Source organism: Montipora capricornis, chromosome 8, assembly GCF_036669925.1.
Source record: "Montipora capricornis isolate CH-2021 chromosome 8, ASM3666992v2, whole genome shotgun sequence".
Lineage (NCBI taxonomy): Eukaryota > Metazoa > Cnidaria > Anthozoa > Scleractinia > Acroporidae > Montipora > Montipora capricornis.
The window spans coordinates 49,457,425-49,485,314 of NC_090890.1; the positions used below are offsets into that span (position 1 = coordinate 49,457,425).

General features: G+C 39.2%; 1 protein-coding gene across 1 annotated transcript in view; it reads left to right on the top strand.

Moving 5' to 3' along the window:
* Positions 1-10,543: 10,543 nt before the first annotated feature.
* LOC138060576 (transient receptor potential protein-like) overlaps positions 10,544-27,890 on the top strand; it is a 209,190-nt gene continuing 191,843 nt past the window's right edge. Inside the window, exons 1-3 of the mRNA XM_068906420.1 lie at positions 10,544-10,751; positions 10,828-10,886; positions 12,470-12,515. Coding sequence (XP_068762521.1) covers positions 10,829-10,886; positions 12,470-12,515 — 104 coding nt within the window. The 5' untranslated portion in view covers positions 10,544-10,751; position 10,828. The remainder of the gene's footprint in view (positions 10,752-10,827; positions 10,887-12,469; positions 12,516-27,890) is intronic.

The window sequence follows — 27,890 nt, forward strand, 5'->3', positions numbered from 1 at the left end:
TGCTTTTCCCGCATATCCAGACAACCGCGCAAAAATATCTTTGAATTAGTAGGCACCGTCCTTAACATTGTTAAAAAGAGGGAATTTTAGACTAAAGATCAAGTTTATAGAGTTTCACATGACGTCACTGAGGCCTTATTGGTGTTCCAAAGCAACGGGTTGCAGCCATGATGGTGTACCAAACTAATCCTCTGGGATCTGAACTCTATTTGTATGCAAATACTTACTTTGGCTGCTGGTCACGTGCGTGAAAACGCTCCATTGTCGAGGCAATGCCATGGGTTCTCGTATCTAATTCACAGTTGAGAATTTGGTATAAACGCTGACCTTATGACATGTCCAACAAACTGCCTTCCATTGTCAGACTGGATAGAGTTTGGCACCAGTGCTAAACCTAGCCAGAGGTCATACAACTGGAGAGCTATCTCATCTGCTGTTGAGTCTGGTAGAATCCTCGCCCATGAAAATCTATAGGAAAGGCGGAAAGTGACTCTTCAGTAATACGGAGTCTTTTTTCCCAAAAAATAATAATAAGAATAGCATTCTAGCAATAAAATCAACATCTCTGAGACCGTGAAAACCAATATACCTGGAATTCCATCACGACTGTCGACGTACTCTTTTAGGTCGATTCACAATCTCTCAAAGACACCGTACACACATATGGGTGTGTTATGGGATTTTTTGACTAAAATGGTCTGTTAGGCAAAAGCAGACAAACAAACCGTACAAATAAAAACAAAACGCGCAAATTCTGAACGGTTCTATGCCGTTCCTTCTACTTTAAATGCGCCACCATTCTAAAAGAAAAAGAAAAGGAAAAACAGACACGGCCATGACTGAGAAAAACGTATTGTAAATCTCCCAGATATTGAAACTTAAGCATAAAATAAAATAATTCTTGTCTCACGAAAAAGGAGTGATCAAAATTAAACAAAAGTACGCCTCTTTGAATAAAGTTACATTCAAAGCGCAACCACGAGATAAACGAGACAAGGGAGAAATCAAGCCATGAAATGGGCCATGCTCTCGAAGTTGACAAGTCATATTGAAGTTTTTGCCAGTGTTAACAATGAAAGCATAGCTACCTTATGCATTTGACACCAACGGCAATTCTTGATATATTGCTGCACAATACTAGAATTGACCTTCGAGAAAATTTGTCGCATCTAAAAGAAATAAGCATGACACCCATAATATAATTTTCACTGAAACTACAGCCAAACAAGGTATACTTAACTGAGTGAAGTAACGTGTACATACTTCATAATAACATTTTATAAACCCGACATGGTTCTTTTTGTCATGGTGGTCTCGTAGAAGGCTCCCGTACTCGCCATCACAGATATCACGTTTCTTTACAAACAAGATCTTTTCGTGAGCAGCAGTTTGCTCTCCCTTTTCCAACTTGGACAAGAACTTCTTTCCATTGGGATCAAGGACTTCATATCGGGATGCTTTTCTGATGAAATTTTTTCGATTCTTTTCTAACTGAAAATCCAAGCCTTCTCCTTGATTGCAACTGCTCTCGACACGTACGTAATTCTCCATAACAGCAGCACCCCAGTCGATTCTTCGTCCGGCATTTCGATCAACTAGGTAAGGTAGAAAAGCGCCATATCAGCTTCTGGAGACCACTTGTAGATAAACAAAAACAATAAAAACACACACAAACGTGGACACAAATAGCTTAGGTATACTACGACCTTGCTCGAAAACAAAAAAGAACACACTCGAAGAATAAAATAAATAAAACTTACTGTTCTGTTTTCTTCCGTCACTGCAAAGCTCATGAATCACTATTAATGTACCAGTTGGGTTTTTGAATACTAAGAACACAACCTCCGAAGAAACAAAGTGACAAAGGCCTAACGTTTATGCATTTTTTAGTTCTGTTTTGCGCAACATCCTGAGTCTTCTGAGTATTGCGAGATGTATTGCGAGACCTGACGTAGATTTTTCAACAAGTACCATGATTGTGATCAGGAAAGAAACGTAATTACTCGAGAGCACCCGTCCGGGATGTCAAAAGGAGGTGCCCTGGGCAGCAAACGCACTTTGAGTGTCCTAAAGCCAAGAACCTCCATTTTTGAAACAAACCGGATTATCAGCAGTAAATTGAAAAATATAAGGATTTTTCAGAAATTTAAAGTCACACGAAGACGATGCATACACTAGCTGTTGCATCCCCAATGGTTTTACGCAATCGTGTTCTCAAGGTAGATGTTGACAAATTGGCTCTGAAATGAACGTACCCCTTGTTATCATTCGCTTATTTTATACCAGTGCATAAACTGTACCCACTAAACAGTTTGTTGACGTAGAGAAAGCCACGTAACTTAAGGAGGTCCAAACTTTTGTTCATGGCCTAGAAAAAGTGTATCTATGATTGAAATGGGGAACAGGCAACCTCACTGAATATTGCTGTTAGGGACATCAGGTCATGCTAGGATCTGCGCAGAGATTGCAAGAAGTGCACAAGTTGACCCGATCAGTTCTTATGAAGCTATGTCGACACCCCTCAAGGCACTTAAGATTTTACGTAATTTCGTGAAATTGACTGGAAATTCAAGGTTTGGAATTTTTAATAAGAACACTGAATTACTTCACCTATTGAAGAAAAGACAGATTGGGAATGTCTGCTAATTTTAAATGCCGATTTTCGAATGCTATCGGCATGCTCGAGTACCGGTCGTGAATTTCCTCTGATAAGCAGACCCTCGCACAGGTTAACAATCTTTCAACAAAGCCTACGCTGTCGATGGATGGGGCGAATAGAAAAGGACTCTTGCCATCTATATTTAAGGTTCATTTGATTGATCTCGAAGAGAAACGTAACACTGGTAAAAATCATGTAATTAGAGCGAAGGTTCCACAGCGATGATTGTGGCAATCTTGTTTTTAAGAAATAATTAAACAATCGTACATTATTCATACACTCTATTCCTATAACGTAAAAGGAAATTTCAATTCCGCAATCTTAAACTGAAAGAAACTGGGTTTTAAGAGAAAGTTTATCTCATTGTTCAACCCTGAAGGAATACCAGGGTAAACATAATTCACTGATTCGCGAAAGACCGAGAAAACAAAATGCTATTGACGAATAAGAGTATTGAAACTGACAAAAGCTAGAAAAAAAAAAAAGATCAGGCCACTGGTGTAACTAATTAAAAAGTTATAAACTTTGGAACTAAATCAGTTGTAAACTCCCTGCACCTTTCGATACGAAGGGATGTTGATGTAAGAAAAAAAAAACGGTGTTCGTATTATGATATATTATGCCGCACTTATGAAAGGCCAGTGAAAGTGATTTCTATCGTCAAAGAATACTTATACGGCTAGTACAAGTCAACAAAATATTCGGGACACTGGCATAAATGGTTGAAAAGTTACAGCGCTCGGATCGTTTTTTACAAAACTGAATTGTAAATTTCCTGCACCTTTATAAGACGTGACATGTAAGGAAACAGTTTTTCGAATTTCGGCACAAAAGGCACAAAAGGCTTAAGAAAGTGATTTCTATCATAAAATAATACTCATAGGGCTAGCACAAGCCAACAAAATATTCAGGACACTGTCATAAATCTCTGGAAAGTTATAGCGGTCGGACCGTTTCTTTTTACAAAACTGAAATTGCCGGTTTTCACTGTGACACCATCATCAAAACCATTCAACAAATAAAGTCACGAATCACAGAGATAAAAGAAGATAAATATTCAAACAGTCTTACAAAGGTTCAGGTCTGCGCGATGTTTCATGCAGGAAATATTCGAAGAAATGTTTTACTCAATTTTATAAGGCTTAGTATGGACACGCCATGCTTGTGCGGCGGGTCTAATTTGCAGGTCATTGTTTCACCAATATAGAAAGTATCCTAAACATTCTTAAAAGCTAACCTTTGGCCTAATTAGGCCTAAACAAAAGTTTTTAGGCCTAAGGTTAGCTTTTATGAATGTTTAGGATACTTTCTGTATTAGTGAAACAATGACCTGCAATCCGCGACCTGCGACCTGCGACCTGCAAATTAGACCCGCCGATGTTTGTGTCCCTCTCAGGAGTACAAATATGGCGGCCGGAAGCTGACAAAAACATATGTCATCGAGTTTTGCTGTAAAAAGCCAGTAGTCGTCTTCTGAAGGCTCGTAAACATCTATATGAGTACTTATTCTCAAACAAGGACTGTTCAGATTGCAAAATCTCAGGGGGTAAGTCACTTTTTTAACCTACGTGATAGCATTCTTGACCGCAATTTTAACGTGTCACGCAAAAGCTTAGAAATTCAACCTTGGTCTATCACAAGACGAAAAACCCTATCAAACTGAAAATTTGTGAAAGGGTAAGTCTTCAGCTGTTCTTATAACTAAAATCTCAAAAGGATTGATAATTCCTAATTTTTTAGTTTTGATGACGTCACGTGAAAACTAAGATGTAAATTCCCTACACTTTTACAAGGCGCGACATGTAAGAAAACGGTTTTTTGGATTCACCTTTTAACTTCTTGACACAAACATGACGCTGCATCTCTCCTAATGTACAGTCAGCCAAATAGACGGTCCCAAATGTCCGGGAAATATGTCACGTTCCCATGTCACGTTCCATGTCATGTCACGTTCCTAAATGTCCGAGAATACTTACTCGCTGTAAGCGAGTGCTTCTCGTATTTCTCGATTATTCGTAAAAATTTCCAAATGCTAATATTACTCAAAATCAAACAATCTTTTAGAGAATGTGAAGCGGTAACATAAAATGAAAATAATATAAAGCAAAAGAATTAAGATTAAAAAGGGACAGACAGAAATAAACAAATAAACAGTCAAACAATGCTATCATTTTTACAAAAAATGATAGACCACCTTTTACAAATCCGTGTTTTACAAATCCGTGTTTTACAAATCCACGTTTTACAAATCCGTGTTTTACAAATCCAGTCCGTGTTTTACAAATCCAATCCAGTCCATGTTTTACAATATGCCGTAAGAAAACGGTTTTTTGCATTATGCGGCACTTATGAAAGGCTTGGGAAAGTGATTTCTATCATAAAATAATATTTATATGGGTAGCACAAGACACCAAAATATTGAGGACATTGGCATAAATGATTGAAAAGTTATAGCGGTCGGACCGTTTTTTTACAAAACTCAATTGTAAATTCCCATTTCCTGTACCTTTTCAAGGCGTGACATTTAAGAAAACGGTTTTTTGCGTTATACGGCAGTTATGAAAGGCTTGGGAAAGTGATTTCTGCCAAGAAATAATACTTATACGGCTAGCACAAGCCAACAAACCATTGAGGACAGTGGCATAAATTGTTGGAAAGTTATAGCGCTTGGACTGTGTGTTTACAAACCTGAATTATAAATTTCTTGCACGCGGTCACAAACTGTGACCTGAACCAAATATTGTCTCGAATTTATACCCTGAAATTAAACTGATTGTGATGTCGTCAATAAAGATTATGTGTATGGCAAACATAGGCTTCATAAAATCACATCACCACGGTATTTCAGTAGGAAGAGCTCTAAGCCTTCTCCATCGGTTTCAGAGAGATAAATTATGAATGTACTGCTCGGCACTCTTAGGCAATGGTTTATACTCCTTGATGCCATGTATTAACAGTAACCGTTGTAAAAGCCGGTTTGCTTAATTATTTACGGCTGCTGTACTTGTCAAAGCTGTTTTTTCTACACACAGATATTTATGTTCAAAAGCAGCTTTTTTACAAATATATAATTGTAAAAGTGCAGCATTTTTACATAAGAAAGCAGCTTTTTTACGATTATATAATTGTAAAAGTGCAGCATTTTTACATAAGAAAGCAGCTTCCTTTCAATTATATATTTGTAAAAAAGCAGCTTTTTTACACGGACCGTGTATATAGTTTTCAAAAATTGTAACGGTCACTTTTGAAAATGTATGATTACTAGCATACGAAACGTCAAGTTCTATATAAAAAATGCGCTGCAATCCAATGTTTATAACCGCTGTTTGTGTTATTTGTTATTCAAATTTGCCAACCACGGGAATAAAAGACCTTTTGTTTCGGCGGGTCTAAAACACAGGTCACATTCCACAGGTCACTCGTTGCAGGTCATTGTTTTCCTTCTTGAAAGTAACCCAAAACCCTCAATTTGGCTAACCTTAGGCCTAAAAACCAACCTTCGGCCTAGGGTTAGCCAAATTGAGGGTTTTGGTTACTTTCCAAAACATAAAACAATGACCTGCAATGAGTGACCTGTGTTTTAGACCCGCCGCTTTTGTTTTGACAGTCAAGGGGGCTCTGGTTGGCACATCAATGACAATGCGGGGTGACGTTTGTGAATAAGTTGCTGCCGAGTTTGCGCCGGTGCTCATGCTTGACACTTCCTTGCGCCAGTTGTATGAAAAGCAGCTCTATAAGTAGTTGAGGTGTACATTGCCATTGATTGATTTTGGAGGTACGTTGTTTAAAAAGCATTATAGTTGTTTAGTGATCTTTAGTGATTGCAGAATACACGGCCCTCTAATCGTGCTGTAAAATGAACTGCCACCGCGGTCCGTAGTCCCGTAGTCGATGAATGAAAATTCTTGAAGGGCAAGACGATCTCGTGAGAAGTGTAGCCAAAAATGAAAGCCAAAATTTTACGAGGGTCCTTTGGCCTAATCTCTGAGACGAGCGCCTAGGCTAAATCAATAAACGAGTGCTTTCTTTTTCACACGATCTCGTGCTCGTGAAAAGTGTAGTTGACCAAACCGCAAAATGAAAGTTAAAATTCGTACGAGTGCTTAGGCCTAATCACTGAAACGAGCATTTAGGCTTAATCAGTAAACGAGTGCTTTCTTCTTCACACGATCTCGTGGAAAGAGCAGTTGACCGAGCCGCAAAATGAAAGCTAAAATTTTACGAGAGTGCTTAATCCTGATCACTGAAACGAGCGCTTAATTAGGCTTAATCGATATCAGTAAACGAGTGCTTTTTTCTTCAAATGATCTCGTGAAAAGTGTAGTTAATCGAACCGCAGAATGAAAGCTAAGGAGCAATTGCAGAATATCTGGTTTAGGAACAGAGTTGCCTATATGAATATTATTTTCTGTACCATATTTTCCACTGCGAACTACGGGACTGCGGTGGTAGTTTTTTTAAGTAAGACATTTAGTGGTACCAAAATTTTGGCTTCATCAAGTAAGAGGTTTCCTTCAAAACTGTTGAAGGAAACATAGATGACGACGAGGTCGATGATAACGGGTAATGCGGGCAGAGTATTTCGAATCGGGGAGCAACTACAGAATACAGGGCCACTTTTGAAGGTATGTCACTCAAGCGGTTCGACGGCTCGTCAGTCACGCTCAGTGATGAAAGAACATGAAAGGGATATATTACAGAATGGCTCGGTCGCTCGCCGGCTCGGCAGTGGCCTTAGTGCTTGAAGAACGTGGTAAATATATAAGAGAGTGGCTCGGCGGCTCGGCAGTGGTTTTAGTGCCTTGAGTACGTGGCTCGACGGCTCGGCGGCTCGTCAGTAAAATTGGATGTTAAGGGATTAGTATAACATGAATCTTTGAATGGCTCGACGGTTCGTAAAAAGTGTACTTAGCGAAACCGTAAAATGAAGGCTAAGAGTGCTTCGACCCAATCACTGACACAAGCGCTTAGGCTTAATCAGTAAACGAGTGCTATATTCTTCAAAGGATGTCGTAAAAAGAATACATGTAGTTAACCGAACCGTAAAATGAGAGCTAAGAGTGCTCAGGCCGTGACTAGCCATCGAGCCGCCTACACTCATTCTAATTGACTGGCGAGCCGTTGAGCCGCACACACTCATTCTTCTTTACTAGCGAGCCGCCGAGCCGTTCTATCTAACATGCAACCGTAAGTGGCCCTGTATTCTGTAGTTTCTCTCGAATCAGGATATTAATTAAAATGAAGTTTGAATTTTTCAGGCAAATAGTGTCACATAAGGGGCAAACACAAGGAGAGCATAATTTCAAATTTGGACAAAAGACGCTACACAAAAATTTAATGCGCCTGTGTATGTTTGCATATTATGTCGTCCAGGTAACCGGAAAAACCGAACTGCGAAGTGCTTGCGCCTGAACAGAGCGGATCAGTTATTATTATTTTTTCAGTCTTTCTGCATGCATTATATTCCGCATAACTATTTGGCTGTCACACATACAGTTTAGTAATAAATTACAATACGATATTGAATTAGCTTGTCATGTTGAAAGAGTTGAGCTCGAGTAAGGGAGGGGTTTTCCCAAAGGATTAATACTATGTTGAAAGGTAATGATAGGATAATACCCTGGGTGCCTGAGGTCACTAAGCTTTTATTTTTCTCTCGCAAGGAGCGGTTAAAAGGCGAAGGGAGAGGTGAAAAATAATTTTCCCTGACCACGACGGCTCCGTGGTTCGGTATCGCGGCTTTACCTCTCATAGAGACGGGCTATTGAATTCAGTTATAGTTAACTGAATGAATAGAGCTATAAATGAGCCTAAACGCATTTGGATTAGAGACCATGATTGGAAATAAAGCATTCGTTTAAGACAACTTATTTTGCGAGGTCGCGCTGAACATGAAACAATGCACTGTAACTAAAGTTGCAACAAGGCACATTTTATATCAGATATCCAAGGATTTCAAGAAATGAGATGCACACTCCCTTTGATAAAGGTTCCCAAGTGCCCTGTTATGTCTAAACGTCAACAACTAATTAAACAATAAGTTTAGGGTTGGCATTAGGGCCACTGTATTGTTGTGTTAAGGTCAAGGTTAAGACTAGTTAGGGTTAAAGAAAACGGAAGGCCAGAAGCGAATCTTTTCTTTTCTTAACTTGCATTATATGGCGTATTTAATGAAAGGAAATATTCCGGTATTTGGGAAGTTACTTTCATTTTGACGTTCATGTTCTCATAAAGGGGGAAAGGTCCGCATTCACCACTCAATGTAGGTCAACCATTTTGATTACAATATTGGAGGCTTGTGGATAATTAATAAAGCGTGGCACAACTACGCACACCACAGGCTCGCAATGTGTGTTGTCGGTGCTTTAAAGGTAAAGAACTCCTAGATGCGTAACATTTCATGGATTTCCCCCAAAAGATGAAGTTGTTCTCAGAGAATGAGTATTCTGTATTATTAGAAAAAAAAATTCAACCAATCCGAAGCATGTGATGCCTGTTGAGAGCACCAAGAACACAGCTTTCAAGATCAAGCTTAGTCTGCGTTCGCACGTTAGATCAAATTTTGGTCGTGCAAAAAGTACTTCATTAAAAAAAAAAAGAATTGTGTCGACTTAAACTTCTGGTAGCGTTCAGAATGAGGGATTCCGGTTAAAAAATTAAGATGCGCGTTTATTTATAGGACGTTTTCAACCAACCTCCAGAGACACCAACGAACAAAAGAAGCTCATGCATGAGAGATCTCTTGTTTTTGTCCACCAACACGACGGCAATGACGTCACGCGAACACCTCTTATAGCAGCTATGTATAAAAGCACGAGAAGGGAACTTGTTTATTTGCATGTATTTTTCAGTTTTTCATTTTCTCTGGCGCTGATCTCAGCAGCCGTTCGGACTTCATTCCGCCGTACCTGCGATGGCAGTCCCCACCTATTCTATTTGCAAGCGGACTGTTTCAAAGCAAAAGAGTTTGTCAGAGTTTTCTCTGTCCTTGTGTGGGCCCAATTCCTTTAGTAGGGCTAACGCTCACACGGAGGGATCGATGAACGGATCTTGATTTCGGATCGTGAAAAATCAACATTGTAGTGGGGGGGAGGGGGGAAAGCGGGAATTATCCCAGCAGTTTTGACCAGGATTATCTGAGAACAGAATTTCTTGATACAAATGGTTTCAAGGCAGGCTAGGTTCATTCAATCTCAAGAGAATTGTCTCAGATAACTAGTAAAACAACCCAAACCCTAGCCCTAAAGCCTAACGCTTAACGAACGAGCTAACCACAAACCTTCACCCAAACGGGTTTAAAAAATTATTAGTCCAGTTTTCGTCTCTTTTCCTCAGAGATAAACATTGCTATAGAGTAGTTAAAACGCAATAGCACTATTGCTTTCTATGAAACGTGATTTGAATATATAATGACCTGAAAGTCTGACTGTAACCGTCACACAAGATTGAACAAATACAAAAAGAGGTATAAAAATACCGTAGTTGAAGTCAGGCATGATAAAAAGAATTTTAAAAAAAATATGTTGTCACTGACTAAAAAACTTATGTAAAAAAGGACGTTTCGGTCAAAATACTATGACCTTCTTCAGCATAAAATGGCTTACGAATACAAAATGAGTGCTCAAAAAGTCGTAGAAACGTCACTTGAGATTGCCAAGGGCCTTGTACATTCCGGACATTTACAAGGCCCTTGGCAATCCCAAGTGACCTTTCTACGGCTTTTTAAGCACTCATTTTGTATTCGTAAGCCATTTTATACTGAAGAAGGTCATAGTATTTTGACCGAAACGTCCTTTATTTTTTACATACGTTTTTTAGTCAGTGACAACAAGTTTTTTAATTCTTTTTAAAAAGAGGTATAGTGTTGTCGAACAAGTACAAGGAAGGGTCACGTTTTTGCAAACGTTGGCTGAGTAGCACTTTATATTTCAACAGAATTAACTATTGTGGAGCTTCAGGGCACTACAGCTCCACAGCTGCACCCGACGTAGAACCCTCACTTGGTATACTACTAACGTAGATGCCGGGGACTCGTAGACTTTACGTAATGAGTTAATACTTCTTTCAAAGCCATTTATAACAGTGCATACAGGTAGCTAATTGTGGTCCATATTTATATCATAGCTAGATACATTTCCGAACGTTTTCCTCGCAATCTCAATTTACAGGATGGCAGAAGGCAAGGACTATGAAGCGGTGTTAACAGAGGAGGACGATCAAATTAAAGGTATGATCAAATACATGAGGGGAGGAATGGGTCGGGAAAGGGTTGGAATAGTCTTTCTATGTTTACTACCTTGTAATTGTGCGTCCAAGTATAGAAACAGACCCATGAATGGAAATGTCAATTTGTACACTGCGCAGGAGTGCGACTACGCGGTGAACGAAGACTTACAAATGGACGACAGTTTTCGTGATCTGTACTCTTCAGTGTAGACCATAGGAAGTGAAGTCATAAATTGATTAGAATTCAAGATGAAATACGAGCTGTAGGCGAGTGGTTTCCCTGCCCAAGTTTCGGACATTTTATAGCGTCATTTCTGTGGTATATAGGAGCAGAGACAACGGAAAACTGCTGTCAATTTGTCTTTCACAAAAACATCTAAAATTTTGAACGGAACCTGTTTTATTATATAAACATAAAAAAATACCAGGTGAGCTTTCGCGCCGAAACATGATATCTTCACTCGTGAAAAGATCACCGTTGCTATGATTTCCGAGGTAATTAATCATAACCATTACAATTTTCTCAAATTTGATTGGTGCATTAACTACTCTATTTTTCACTAATCATTGTGTTGAAATCGGACAGTTGGCTGTAATCGGATACTGGAAATCGGACAGTTACATGGCAGCCAATTATATTAAGTGCACTCAGCTTAATCCACCAATCACAGAATCACAATAACCATAGCAACAACTATTTACCCTACCAAACTGGGGATTTTCCAAAATGGACGAATTTGCAACATTAGACAGCGAAAAAGGAATACATTTGTCTTCTCGAACATTGTAATGGTTATGATTAATGGGTAACAGGACTTTTTGTCGTCCAATTCAGCCTGTAATCATACTCGTGATGAAACAAATCGGACTTCCGCCACCCGGTCGTCCGATTTTGTTAATCACTCGTATGATTACACACCGAATTGGTCTCCATCCAGTCCAATTACCATTATTTAATCGCGCCTTTGGCTGCGAATTGAGGTGGTTTGGTATTTCACTGGTGTTTATATAATAAACAGAACATTACATGACCGCTTGGAGATACGGAATTTCTCTTCTCGTGTTGAAAAAAATATTTCACTCGTTCTCTGCGCTCACGTACTGGTGAAATATTTTTCAACACTCGGCCATGTAATATCCTCTATTTAATTTTCTTTCAAGACAGCTCGTGCGACGTGGTAATAGCAGAAAATAACTCTCAACCATAACTCTGAACTGATTTGTTTTAGCAATCTATTTAACTTTCAGGAAAATTTGGTTTTATCAAACGTGTTGATAAAGGTCAAATTACCACCGTGAACGATTTGGATAGCTTACGTTTTGAGCGTTAGCCCTTCGTTATTCGCTCTAACCAAGGGCTAACGCTTGAAACGTAAGCTTTCCAAATCGTTTACGGTTGTAATTCGACCTTTATCAACACATTCGATGAAACCAAATTTTCCTGTTTCACTTTCCCACCGACGCAGCACCACAGTTTCCTTAAAAACTAGTAAGCCATTCAACTTTCAATCGTTTCCTATCGCTTTACGTAAGATAACGGCTTAATTTCCATTGACAAATGATTGTTAATTTTATCTTTTGCAGTGACTTTTGAGGGAGCAGAAGAAGAATCAAAAGAAGCCACAGTCAGGTAGGAGCACAGGGTTCTCAGTTTTAAAGAGTAGAAATATAAAACGGAATAGAAGTTTGTCGTAGATGGATAAAGAAAAAAAAAGAATGTTAAAAGTGCGGGTAAATGCCAACGGCACCACATAAAATGCTGTCCAAACCAGAAAACAAAACGTCGGCAAAATTCATTTCAGAGGCTCCCGAGTAGTGAGCTTTAATTTATAAGGTGGCTTCCCGTAGTATGTCCTAAAGCATTCCGCTAAATGGCATGAGTTACAACAGACAGCCCGGATTCTACGTTTTGTAAATGATTTACTAGAATGGTAGGCAACACATTGTCCCGAAGAAAGCCGGGATAAAGCGCGTCATCCTCTCTTGTTAGCCTTTATTTCTGGATTGTCACTTCTTTGATTGACACTGTTTCCATGGTAACAAAGCTCCTGGAAAATGGACAATTATATCTTGAATTCTATCCGGTTGAATTTTTTAAAACTTTGGAAACGTTGGTAAAAAGTAAAAAAGTAAATGCTTTGTTTATAGTGGAAGTGCACTTAGCTATCCAAGCTAGTTTACAGTTTACTCCACTGTTAACAGGGTGAAAGTAACAATTCAATTTAACAGAAACATGATTAAGAACCCCAACTGGCGTGAGGCAACCAGTTGGCTATTTACAAAACATGGTGGATTTGAATCCGGGACAACCGGAAACAAATCCAAGCCAGAGGTTAGAACGGGATTTGAACCCGCGCGGCAGCCGCATGCAAACCCAACGCCCTAACCACTGGACCACACTGCCTCCTGGAAATCTCGAAGACAAGAAAAGGTAGGACAAGTCAGAGGGTTTCACCTGTATTACGAAATTTGTTATTTTCTGTAATTTGCACTAAATTGCTCGGCAAGTTTTTGGCAAAAATCCGGACAATACTGTCTCAAGTTATGTAAACTAAGGAAACGCTAGAAAATACATCATTTATCAGGAGCCCATCAGCTAGTAGGAGCATCCATCTTCACCGATGGGTTCGTACGCCAACACAGGAGTAGACAGAGCTATTTTTGGAACAACATTTCGCGCTCTAAAAAACATAGCAAGGCACGTTCATCCAATCAAATGGCTTTAGCATAACGGCGATCGACATTTCATTATTTATGCCACGTAGTTTCGCACAGAGGAGAGGGCTTGCAACCATGGCAACCACTTTTCACTGGAATTTCAAAAACTAAAAATGAACTCTGTCTACTCCTGAGCTGTCCTTATATTTTAACACTCTTGAGTGCCCTGTTTTGAGCCTGGGTGTCCTCTGGTAAGAATCAGGTCATTGTTTTTACCGAGGATAAGACGACAAGCTAAAAATGCACGTTTATTTCTTTCTAGTTTAATTCCATTCTGGACGCTTTCTTGAAAACGTATTCTGAAGGCACATATATTAGACTGGTTGATTTGTTTCACAAATGTTTGAGTTTGCGGGATTCAATTTACCAAGGGTTCGAGTTCAATAGCGGAGTCAACTCTACTTTAGATTGGTTTTGCGCCCTATAGCCACCAGCTGATCTTTGCTGTAATTTGTCAGGTTCCCTGAAGAAATCCGTGATCTTGAAGTGATTAAACGCATACTCAAGTATGAGAGAGAAGGTCAGTGCTTACTTTGCTTCGAACAATTCAGCCCAGGCTTTTAGTTTTCCATTTTCCTCTCTCGTTACCTTTATTTCCGTGAAGAGGATTTAAATTGCTGACAAAGGCTTGACGTTTTATTAATTACATTAAGTTTGCCTCGTGAATGTCCAAAATCAGTTCGCAGATGCTTAAAGTGCCTATCAAACGAAAAATAATTGAAGCTCATCAGATAGGCCCTTGAATACGAACTGAGAAAAATGGCGAATTATTGGATTGTGGAAGTGTAGATAAGCGCACTGATGATTTATATTTCTATGTATTCATTTATTTATCATTATTATTATTATTATTATTATCATTATTATTAATATTATCATTATTATTATTTGGTATTTTACCAATCTGTAACTAATATCTACCGTGATGGGCATTTACCTTTGTAAATTATGTATTTAGATTTAGAATGATCTCCTGCGAGCTATTCAGAATGTGTGGCAGCAATCAAGGTGGATCAAATCAGAGAGCTTTATCACTCCATCGGTGATGGCCTGGACAATAAAATAGAATTAAGAGCCATCCCACTGAACATTAAAGTCATTACAACCTTAGATTGGTGACAAACTGTGTAAAAACTTAAGCGCAGAAAAATGCAAGCAAATTCTGCATCATTGAAAGTGACGAATTGTTGTGTCTTGACTGTACATTATATGTCCCAGGTTTGAAAAAGATCACTTAAATACTTTGTGATTTAATATATGTTCTTACCGTTACAGGTTATCACTTTATCACTTATCACAGACTGTAGTCGACTGCAGTTCCCGCGCTCAGGCTTCTTTGCAACTGCGATGATCTCACTTAAAATAAATCAGAACAGTCTGCAGACAGCAGACTCAGATGGCGGCTTGTTGATAAACTGAGGAATTGGAATCTCGGTGTTTGTTGGAAATTCTGATAACAAATCAAAGGGTAAAACCGAAAAATTGTTGCCTTCTTTCTCACGAAACGGCACTGGATTTGAAAGGTTCACCGATATATGTTCCGAAATTGTCAACTTTGAGTTCATGATTGACGGCTGGAATTAACCGGCAGCACTTGGTTAGCATGGTGACATCAGTTTCATGGAACGTTGACCAATCAGACTAAATAATCTTGGCTAAACTGGGGAAATTTGGTCAGCGTTCCCTTAGAAATTAATTAAGTGCGAGACAGATCACCACCTTCATAAATAGAAAGGGCTCATTAACAATCTCATTGCAATTGGGTAACTATGTATATATTTTTATCCCTAGGAGATATCGGGGAGCAAAACTCATTAATAGAAATAGTGGAAAAAGAAAGTTATGACTTGGTTAAAGAGAGAGTGACAGCAATGGGTTTGATGAATGATGGAGAAAACACTCTGTTGTTGGCAATAAAAGTAAGACGTTTTATTTGTAAAATATAAATAAATCGTTCATTTTAGAAATGAGAATTTCATCCCATTCTGCGTGGTAACACAAAGTTTTCACGCTCTTCGCATACTATTTTGCCTTGGTAAAATTCTTTGTAATTTATCAATCAGGAATATTGATTTGTTTTGATTTGTGGCTCACTCAACAATCTCAACCACAACAGGATGATCAGCAGTTGTCACTGCCGCAGGTGATTTTGTTATTTGTTTGTGCCTCAAAGGGCTTTACCGCGATGATCAGATTACTTGTATCTCATTGATAGGCCTGGGCTTCGATGATCTCTTACCAACTCGATATCAACGCCTTATGTCTTCGAGTTTGAGACTAACCCCTAATTCTTCTTTAACGAAATTCAAAGACAGGATATCTGTATCTTCACGGGTATCGGCAGATTCCATATTGCTCTCAGGTATGCCATAAATCCGGATATTAGTTCTGCGAGTATATTGCTTCAAATCGTCTAACTGTCTTGTAAGAGTTTCGTTCGAGACTTTTAACTCGGCAAGTATAGAACCTATATTCCTGCATTGCTTACGATCAAATTTAAGGCTTTTGGAAACAGATTCGCTGAATTTAGGAGAAGTAATGAACTTGTTGACTGCAGGGTCGACAAGTTATTGTATCTTCAATTGTATGACGGAGGGAAGACGTTCATCGATCCACTTGTTGAGCTTCGCTTCGATCTTCGCTTCAATCTTCTCCCAGTTTTCGCAAAATTCATTGTCAGAAGTTGCAGTAGGCGATTTCGGTGAAGAGCTAGCCTTCTGTTTTCCTCTTGGTTTGCCCATTTAGAGATTTTCGCGGAGAGTTCAATCAAGTTCTCCGAAAAAGAAAAAAAAAAAAAACTAAAAGATGATTAGAGTGAGTTGCTTGTCTCTGCGACTTAATGGGAAGTTTTTAGCTCATGGTGAGGTTCCCAACTTGTGCAACGCTCTTGTCAAGTGTTTTGGTTCGGGCGGCCATCTTCGCTTTAAGCTTTTTCGCAAGTGTAAGAAACACTTCCTCTTTCGCAGAATCAACTATCACTGCGATTCAACTGCTTATTTTCAAGTGGTTAATTTAGCACTTTGTGGTGATGTTCATCCTAATCCAGGTCCTGGTTTTACCTCTGACACTGCGAAAGTTTCTGCTGGAAGAAAGCCTCCTGCGTGGAAACACCCATGTGCGATCTGCGCCAAACCAGTTCGATCGAACCAAAAGGGAATTCTCTGGGATGGATGCTGTAATTGGCATCATAACAAATGCATTGGCCTGGACAACAGAACGTACATATCATTAATTATAAGTTCCTCTAATGATTCTTGGTATTGTTCGAAGTGCTCCTTTCCTGTCAACTTCACAGATTCGTTTTTTGTGGAACCGACCGAACAAACAGAAGTCGATCCTCAGGCATCACTTTCACCTGACAGAGTTTATGCTGGTATACGTAATAATTTTCCTAATGTTCTGGTTTTGAATGCTAGAAGTATACGGAACAAAGTTTCTGACTTGTATGCTTTGCTGCTTACTGGATAGTGAGCTCCAACTCGAGGGATACAATGTGTAACGGAAGGACAGAAGCAACCGGTGTGGCGGTGGAGTTCTCATAACTGTAAGAAACCATATCACTTGTACACATAGGACAGACTTGGAGGTGGAAACTGAGATGATTGCTCTTGAAATTCGCCCTAACCCTACTACGTTGTGTCTTCTACAAACCACCTGTTACAGATGAGTCATTTTTTGTATATTTTAGGGGCTTTCTTGGGCAGTACTCAACAACTGGCTTAGCTAACCTTGTAGTAACCAGTGATTTCAATTTTCCAAACACTGATTGGAACCCTGGTTTCTCTCTAAACTCTCACCCCGAAACTGAAAATTTTTGCAACATTTTGGACGATTTCTTTTGATTCAGAAGAACATGAATGTAACTCGTGATTCAAGGAATCCCGGCTCTCTTGGAAACATTTTGGATCTTTTTCTTACGAATAATGACCTCCTAGTTGAAGAGATAGTGGTGAGACCTAATGCTTTTGATTCAGACCATCATCCCCTTACGTTCAACCTACATGCCAAGATGAGAAGACCGGATAATGTTCGGCGCATAGACTATTGTTATAAAAGCGCTAATTTTCAAGGTCTAAAAAATTCACTTCAGTCTATACCGTGGGATCTGGATACCTCTGACGTCTGTATAAATACAAGTCTGGATAAGATTTTAGATATCTTGCTCTCTGCCATTGATGAACCTTATACCACAGATAACACTCAAACGACGCTCCAGACCTCCATGGATTAATAATGAAACCATGAAACTTATTAGAAAGAAAAAGAGACTTTGGAAACGTTTGAAGTCCAGTGGTTCTCAGGATTTGTTCATAAAGTTTAAGGAACTTAGAAAGAAAACAAAGAGACTAATTAATTATAGTTACTCTCCATACCCACAATCTCTGTCTGAGAAACTTCAAGATAACCCTAAACATTTCTGGTCCTTCTACTCCATGAAGTCAAGAGCCAACAGAATTCCAGAGACTGTCACCTATGGTAACACGCATTCAACTGACTCGACGTCCAAAGTGGACGTTTTCAACAAGTTTTTCCAATCCTTACTCGCTATTGAATGTTACAACTTCAGCTTCAGAAGTGGAAAGAATCGTGAACAGTCTTGATACAAATAAATCTCCTGGCGAAGATAATCTACCGGCCCAAATTCTCAGAGCTTGTGCAAAAGAACTCTCAATACCTTTGGCTCATCTGTTCAATTCATCTTTGAAGTCCGGTGTAATGTCCACCTTATGGAAATCCGCAAACATCACCCCTGTTTATAAGGGTGATAATAGGGAACTAGTTGAAAACTATAGATCGATCTCTCTGCTACCTATTTCTGCTGAGTGTCTGGAGCGTCTCTTGCATAATGCTATCTATTCACATGTTTCACCTTACTTAAGCAAATGGCAGCATGGTTTTGTCAAAGGAAGGTCATGGCAGACTCTACTGGTCCTTACCCATCATCAATGGGCCATGGCTCTGGATGAAGGTCGTCAAGTAGATGTGGCCTTTCTGGATTAGCCACCCAGTTTTACTACAAAAGCTTTTACAATGGTGTGAAAGCTATTTAAGCCAACGACAACAAAGAGTGGTCTTGGATAGCGTCTCGTCGTCTTGGTCAGAAGTTTCTTCTGGCGTTCCTCAGGGCTCTCTTTTAGGTCCACTGTTCTTCGTCATCTTCATAAGTGATTTCCCCGAGGCTGTACTTCCTGGAAATACCATTGCCCTCTTACGCAGATAGCTGTTAATGTTCAAGGATGATTGACTCTATTTCAGATCAAAAATTGTTTCAGGTGGATTTGAATAACCTTCATCGATGGAGCTCACGTAATTTTATGGATATTAATGTAAAGAAATGTACATTAACGAGAATTACAAAGAAGAAACAACGGGCATAACAGTTTCAAAGAAATTGATCATTTTATTTTAAGTACATATTCGAGGGGAAGGATAAGACTTCAATTATGAGCAATTTAGAAATCTGGAAGGGTACTGCAGTAGCAATTAAGAGGCAAGGGATCGAATATTGATACTTGGGAATATTAATTAGCTAGACCCCCAAAAATTTTGAAAGGGGGCCCCAACTTTTTAAGAACGGGTCCAGAGAGGCTCCACATTTGAAAGCCTGGATAAATCTCTGCGCGGCGGGTAGTAAGACCGAGTGGTTTTTTAATAATACTTTTCACGCTTAGAAAGAGGAGCATGGATTTGTTTTAAAAATTGTATTTCGTCTACTGCCTAATCCAGGAATATAGTGGCAAACGAATTGGTAATCCTAAAGTTCAAGAGCCCAACAGAAGTTGTCTGACGAGATTGCTAAGGCTTGAATGATTCCATAGAACTTCTCTGATGTTGGTGTTTTTATTTGCTCAGGTCTCTGTGAAGCTGCGTGAACGAGCAACCAGAAACGAAGCCGATAAGGATAATTTCATTGCGCTCGCCGAACAAGTGGAAGAGTTCACACTGCGTTTCTTGGATCCACTGAAACATTCAAATTCCTGTATTCATCGGGTTTTTTGTTCGGATCCTGAATTAGACGTAATATTAGAGGCAATAAAGCTTGAGCAGAAAAAGGTAACCATTGTTTTGTTCATGATGCTTTGAAGTATTTGTTGGTGTTGGGTTTTTCCTGTATCAATTTCGTTTCTTGCAGTTTTTCGAGCATCCTGTAGTGGACAGGTTTTTGTCTGAAAGATGGCATACCACGAGAGGACGCACCTGGAAAGTGAATAGATCTTGCCTCTGGTTCTTTCTTAACATATGGTGTCTTTTTGATGTTCTACTTTTTCCGCTCTCATTCTTGACGGCTCTGATCTTAGGTAACGCCAATTCATAATTTTTTTAAATTTAGAATTTGTTTATTTCCCATACTGTGTGCGTAAACTCACAGTGCGATACGTGTTAGACGTACGACTTTTAGTGCAGCGTCTCAACGGTGGAGTATACATGTATCAGTGGTGAAATAAATGAAACCACTGCCACGTAGTTGGCGGCTAAAGGAAGATTTTTCAGCTGAGAAAATAAAGCCTGCAAAAATACCATGTTTGCCCAAGATTGGAACTCATGATGATCAGGATATATGCCCAGTGTTCTACCACCTGAGCTTATCACATGATGATCCAGGCTGCTGTGGCAATGCAACCGGCATCTTGAGTAGGGTCCAAAACTTTATTGTTGTAATTGTAGCCTTAGGGAATTTACTTGATTATTGCACGGTAAATTGTTTTCAAATTTGGCAACAGCATTTGAACGTTCAAGCTTGCAGGTGAGTTGTGTTCTCCTTTAATGCCGTTGTTGTGTTTAACTGTCTTGGGAACAGGCTAAAGAGCGTCAAGTGTTTTTACGTTTTCATTGTCACGTCCGCAATAAAAGTGTTAACATATCAACAAGAACAAACTGAAAAACTATCTTCACAAAGACGTAATATTTGGGTAGCAATAATTAGCAGAATGACTTGAAATATAATATTTTTGAAACAGGTTTGTGGTAAACATTTCGTCACTGAAGAGTAGCCCACTCTTGGGTTTGCATTCAATTCAATGTGATTTGGATCCCGAGTTTACATCTTGTTCATGAAAGGAAAAAAAAAAAGTAATCCAACCGGCAAACGCCCATACAGTCGATTGCCAATAGCAGGGTCATGGCAAACCTGGAAAGTCGAGGAATTTAAGAATTTCATTTTCCAGCTTTGTATAGTGACAAATTATTGCACTGTGGAAGCAATAACAAAATCAAATGAAAGCGAGATATGTCATAAAGGCAGTATTTTCCAAAGTGACAGCTAAACTTTCGGTAATGGAAAACTGGAAAAGCTCGTGGGAAAGGACATGGAAAGTCATGGAATGAATGAGTTGCCGGTAATCGGATCCGTGCTTTATACGCGAAGGGTTCTGTGATCGCCAGGGGCAAACATTGCAAGTCACTGTGAGAACATGTATGGCAGAAACTTGTTCGACGTTAAAAAAAAAAAAAACGATTTTGAAAAGAGATCAACGCTTTTTTCGACGCAATTTTATCAGAAATCGATTTGGACAATGTTGATACGTGGCAAGCGTAAGTTTTCGTTTGAATAACCGTCAAATATGAGATAAAATTTGCTGAAAACCTTCCTTGCTTTCGTAAGGTTTATTGTAAAATGGTCTCAAAATCTGACTGCAAAAATAGGAATAAATCTGGAGGAAATAACTCAATAAAGCCTTTTCAGTTGTATTTACGTGTGTATGGGCTGGCTTTTGGCCATATTGCCATTGGAAATATACCTAGTGGCGATCATTGTGCTGTGTCGGGTTGTGACAACGATCGAAGGTACAGAGAAGCAAAAGATTCTTCCTCACGTTGGAATATTAAGATTTTCCTCGCCCAGGAATAACAATGATGTTTTGCTGTGGGCTAGAGCTATTAATCGTGCCCAATTCAAAGTTTCGATCAGTACCAAGATCTGCTGAAATAATTGTTTACGAAGTTACAGAACCCCTGATGAATGTCCTACACTGAGAGAATATGATTGTGGGAGTACTAAAACCTCAAAGACCTGCTCCAAAGATCAGATCTACAGAGAACTAGTGTATGAAGATGACGCTTTTGTATTGGTCGAAGTCATAGTGGAGCTTCACAAGTTTGCTTAGATCCAGTGATTTCAATATATGTACATTGTAGGTCTACATGTAGATGGTAGTTTGATAGAAGAAAAGGTCTGATTACACATAACAGCTGGGGCATATCAGACATGAATTCCCATTGTTATCTAAACCTATCGGAACAGAGACTGCTGTATTCTATGGAAGAGGGGCATTGAAACAGCTGCCTCGAGGCAGAACGAGATTGAAATGGTCTGCTTGAGCAAAATCATCGCACCACTTTAAAGTAATTGGACTCTCACAGAGTTTGTAGAAAATAGCAGCGGCTGGAAAACCGTTGGATTTTTCTCAATCAAACAAGAACTTAACCTATGGATTTGCTCATGTTTATCATCGCTCATTTCATCCCTCCACAGAGCAATAGCTCTGTAAAAAACAATTACTATCTCCTGACAACGACTTTTCTCCTGTGAGGAGGTATATTTCGAGAAGCCATAATTCGTTTACGAAAGACGTAACGAATGAGAAAACAGGCTAGACACACGTAAATAAAACTAAAAAGGCTTAATTGTGTTACTTCTCCAGATTTGTACCTAAATTTGTAATATTTTGAGACCCTGACGAGATTTCAGTTTCACAATAAACCTCACGCGAGCAAGGTTAATCCCTGTAAATTTTATCCCACGATCATATTTCACGGTTATTCAAACAAACACTTACAACTTGCCACGTATCAACATTGCCCAAATCGATTTCTGATAAATCTGTGTCGAAAAAAGCGTTGATCTCTCTCCAAAATCGTTTTTTGGACGTCGAAATAAGTTTTCGCCACACATTTTCTTACAGCGACTTGCAATGTTTGCCCCCTGGCGATCCCAGAACCCTCTTCGTATAAACAGGGATCCGATAACTGGCAACTCATTCATTGAAAAGCTTGAGAGAATACGAACCCTGAATAGTTATTGTCCCAGCGGGGCCGACACCCGAGGAAGCACCATAGGAACCCCTGCGTACATGTGCATAGTGAGAAATGAAAGATTGTTCTTTCGATGTAGTGGAAAAAAATCTCGATTTTCATGAGTGCGGAGCGCAAAGGATCTCGCACGAAGTATATTTTTGAGCTAAGCAACCTTCCAGGGAAGCAATTTTTCAGCGAAACCACAGTCAGTTACGCTTTGTTGTATGGCTTAGGGTTATGAAATGGTATGATATAGGTGATGACGTAAAGCAGCAAATGCCCAAAGATGTGGAGTCAAAACGCAGAGGTCATCAGTAACTCAGAAATCTCTGTTTAGCAGCTTGCGCCGCCGGTATCAAAAAAAAAAAAAAAAAAAAAAAAAATCAATTGTGCGATAAGTTACGTGGCCTTAAAAGCGTGTGTTTGGTATTTTCTCGTGGGGTTAATATTTTTATTCGAGATAGCGTGCTTTGAATCGGTTAACCCTCTAATTTTCTTAGAAACATTTCTTAGAAATCGCGTCTTAGAATCATTTAGTGATTTGAAAACCATTGTCGTTTGGACAGCGTTGAAACTAATCAAGATTCACATCATGTCAGCCATCGACGTTACTTCAGCAGTACCTTCGATTACCGAAAATAGTTACTGAGCTTTTATGCTCTCACTTGGAAGGAAAGACCATTAATTTCTAATGAGTTGCGACGCATTTTGTATCAGTTTCCGCTGCCGGCTTTGCTTAAAAACAAGGGTACCCAAAGAGAATATAGTTCAAAACCACATAAACATAGCATTGTTAAACGTATTTTGGTATTTAAATGGTAGATATAGGCATATCTTTATCCCCTACAAATTTTTCATCTGTTCGGATTTCCTAGCTGAAAGTCTAGTGATCCGAAAATTATAGGTATCAAAAGTTACCTTTTACGAAAATTTCAGCCAGAAAAAAGGCTCCCGAAAATTCTAGGTGACCTTTTTAGGGTAAAAATCCTTTAAAAATGGGCAATTATACCTTTTTGTAGATGTTCGAAAATCCTAGGACAGGCAGGCAAGCAAGAAATTTTGCAACAAATGTTCCGAAAATTCTAGATCTCAAATCGTCTTCCGAACAGATATTGTGCAAAATTTGACGTTGGGTGCCCCTGTTAAAAATTCAAATCGGCCTCGTCGACGCGTGTTATGACTTTCCTTCCCTTTGCGTAATTTTCCAGCGTTAACAAATGGATCTTTTCACGGTTTGTGACGCCATCTCGATTGGGTAGCTAACACAGATAAAGTTATAGTAATTGTTTGTTGCCGACTCATTTGCTCCCGATTGAGTTACTTCTCTTTTTCAATTCACCTGTAATAAGTCTGTATGAACTAGTGTAACCTATTTTGTTTCCTTATTCGCCCCGATTAGCTTCGCTATACGCTGATAGTCTATGTCTGTGCAGTGAATGGAATGAATGAATGAATGAATGAGTGAGTTAGTAATGAGTAAGTGAGGGAGCTAGCGTGTAAGTGAGTGAATGAGTGAGTGTATGAATTTCAATGTTCTGACCACTGGATATGGGCTTTAAGACCGTTTTGAACCTTATTTTGTGCACTTGCAAAGAAAACGAGGATTTTGCACAAGATAAGAAATCCATAGATTCAACCGGTGGAAGGAATTCCTCACTAAGCCTTTTGGCTAGAGTTTGATAACGAATGGGACAGTGACCGTATTGGATATTTTTCTTTACATATGAACTGAATGAGTGAATGAGTGAGTGAGTAATAGTAATTATAGTATTCTTTATTGCGCCTTACGCTTCAAAGGGATGTATTGGTCTAGTGACAATAAAGGTTTGAACATTAACTATTATATATTAGTATCACCCAACTAGTGGACTAATGGAAATCCTACATTTTGATTGGCTACGCTACTAGAGGACTATTATTAATAATCCTCGAGTAACGAAAGGCGTGACGCTTTCTTTCGTTTTATTCCCAAATAAATATTTCTTCAACTTGCATTTGCTAACTTTATTATGGCCTTTTCTGTCCGACTAGTTGGGTGATACTAATTAACAATTGGACCCTTCGCCCTCAAGGGCCACGGGTCAATAGCCCATTCGGCTTCGCCTCATGGGCTATTGACCCGTAGCCCTTGCGGGCTACGGGTCTAATTGTTAAATAACCAAATCAATGCGCGCGCACTGATTGATCAATCAGCTATGTTTGCCTGCGGCTCGTGATTTACGAATTCTTCTCGTGTTCTACCAACATCCCGCGTGGTTTATCAGCCTATAAACCACAGAGACTTGTGGTCTACTGCTTAAAATTAAATAAAAATACAAAATAACATTTACCATATCCCTATACTCGTAATTAGAAAATTCATAGCTCTTCAAGAATTACATTTGTGAATTAAGAATCCATTTTCTGTTTTGAAAGATTAAATGTATACATTTACCTGTTATTTTAGATGTAACCTTGTTTTCTGCTGTAAGTAAGTACTTGCTCTTCTCGTTATCACTTAAATTGGTGTAACGAATGTCACAGTAGTGTCGTAGCTCTCGTAACCTGTTATTGTTTGGTATTGTAAGCAGCTTCTATTGTTTTAAGTGTAAGTCATTGTTTCAATTGTTTAGTCTCTTGTTTTGGGCAAGCAGGGTAGCAAGCCAATCACATTATACCTTACAAGAACTACTACATCACACGAATGTCAACGTTTGAAATATGTGGGTGCAGCTCACTTCTTAAAGTGGTAAATCCCCGACAATACTTCAAGAAATGTTGTTCATTTTCTATGCAATTTTCTTTGCATACTAAACATGTTCGCTCTTCTACTGGGATTAATGCTCCTCTATTTTCATATTTGCTAGTTTGTATTTGTAATGCATGACATCCTAGGCCTTGTCAGGCTAATTCTGTGTGCTAGCTTTGTAATCGATTTCAGGTAGTTTTAAAATTGGTAATTATTTTTAACTTCCTTTAGTGTAAATTGCTCTCTTGAACGTGTTAATGACCTATTCTGGGTTTCAAGCCAGTTCTGTAAATACTGAGGGTTTTCTTATAACTAATCGTGCATTCTTGATGTTTTGTTTGGTTGCTGGTTCTTTTATTTTACTCTTTTTATTGATTTATTTATTCTTTTGTATGTCGAAGAAAGATGTATATTTTTTTTGCATATTGAAATGCTCTTGCTGCTGCTTTTGTGTGGGATATCATAGGCAGGCCACGTTTAACATTCGGTCGAGTTTTGTTTTAATCGGGGTGTTATATTGTAATTAGCTACGTGCTTGTGAAGTTAAAGCTTACTGAAGTTAAAGAATCTGACCCACCCACTTTACATTGCGCGCCTTTGTTGTTGTTGTGAATTCGCTGTTCCGTGACTTCTTGCGATGTATATGTATTCCAAGAAGTTAAATTCCCAATTTCGGTTCTCTTCGCTACTATTCCAAGCGAAGATGGTTCAGCAACGATTCCGTTTCCACGCGATAACATGTTGCGAAGAGAGAGTCGCACATAAATAAAAATAGAAACTGTAATTCTAATAAACATAGTTTACTTTCCCGTGGATAACAGAATTATATATCACGTTTGATATCCAATGGAAACAGATTGCCTCAACAGTCATAGAATTGCGAGTTTCGGTGGCCCTGAAAATGGCGACTGAAGTAATGTGGGCGCGCAAAGTAAAGTGGGTGGATCAGTGTACTGTGATGCCACCGTAGATCAAAGGGCTATCAGAGGCTGCCTGCCGTTGCCTACAACAACATGGCGTACGGACTATTTTCATATCCGACGTAACACTTTGTTCACATTTAGTGTGACCTAAGGACAATGTCAGTTCTTACATGTAAGAGCAAAGAGGATGACTTTTTACTCTGTATCCTTTGCTTATCTCAACAGACTGGATAGTGCCTCGTTTGAGAGCCAAGTTCGAACGTAAGTGAAATTTATTCTTAGTAGTAGGAGTAGGTTGCGCTAGTGGTTCTAATGCAAGATAAAATCAGTAAGACCGTTGTCAGTTCACTCGCCATCTACTGTCCTTTAGAGTGATTATCACTTAGACCACGTTAAATTCGGTTGTTTCTTTTTAATCGGGGTCTTATATAGTAATTAGCCTAGTGTTGTGATTGTCACTGAAGTTAAGGCCGGTGGTTACTACATGGATGGGTGACCGCATAGAATACCCCGTTTTGTTGACTTCTGACCCTAATCCAAAGGTCAACTTTCAAGATTTGCTAGTTTAAGCGATTGGCTAGGTGGCGGCAAAGCAGTAGAGATGCTGAGGTAGAACTTGCCCTCTCGCAGCAGTATCCACTGGGATAGGGACATCAATGATTTGGCACGTCTTTTCTCTCTTATTGACAACTACCAAATCTGGTCTCCTCGCTTTGACATGATGGTCGGTGTAAAGATTGCCTACCGATGGCCAACGAATCACACAGATTGAACTAAACAAAACAGTAAACTTTACTTCACTCACACGCCATGACACACAAAAGAGCATGGTTTCACATTTCCCATGCGTCTAAGTAAGCGCGCGATTTCTATAGACTTCTGGTATGAAAACTTGAGTTATTTCCGGTTAAAAGGTTATCAATACATTATATCTCTTCCTTTCTTTAGAAACAAAGTATAGTGAAAGGAAAATGTGAACAAAATACATAGTATGAAAAACCGTTCCACACGGACTGCACAACTAGAAAGACACTTTACAGTTCTACTAAACTATAAACTTAAACAAAGTCTAGTAGAGTTCAACACAGGTTCAATGCGTTAACAGAGTCTACTTGATAAAGTACGTAATCCTTGTATTTTTCGAGCATTCTGATGGTCTATCTGGGTCGTGATGTTACTGTGCTTTCTTCCAATGTACTTGAAGCAACCGCTGGGCTTACATCCTCTCCAACTGCTGAGCTAACAGCCTTTTCACTTACATTTCCTGTTAGCTCCTGTGTATCCTCTGGTGGGTTGTAACGTGTAACAAAAGAACTGTTCCGCCTGTATTCCACGCCCTCTTTCTACCGAACAGTCACCTCACGGCCTTAATTCTTTACTTCACTCTTAAAATTTGCTTTAAATTTACCAGACATTTTTGTGTTCTTTAGTAAAACTTGGTCTCCAGGCATCGCAGGATTTTCTACTGCACCTCGTCTGTTGTCAGCATATGCCTTGTGGATCAACTTGTGATTCCAATCATTGTCTCATACACCCTCATTCAACAGGTTATCAGCTCTCTTCAGCTCTGGAAATTTAGTTTTCAGTTCTCTACCGAACATGTGGAAAGCAGGTGTAACGC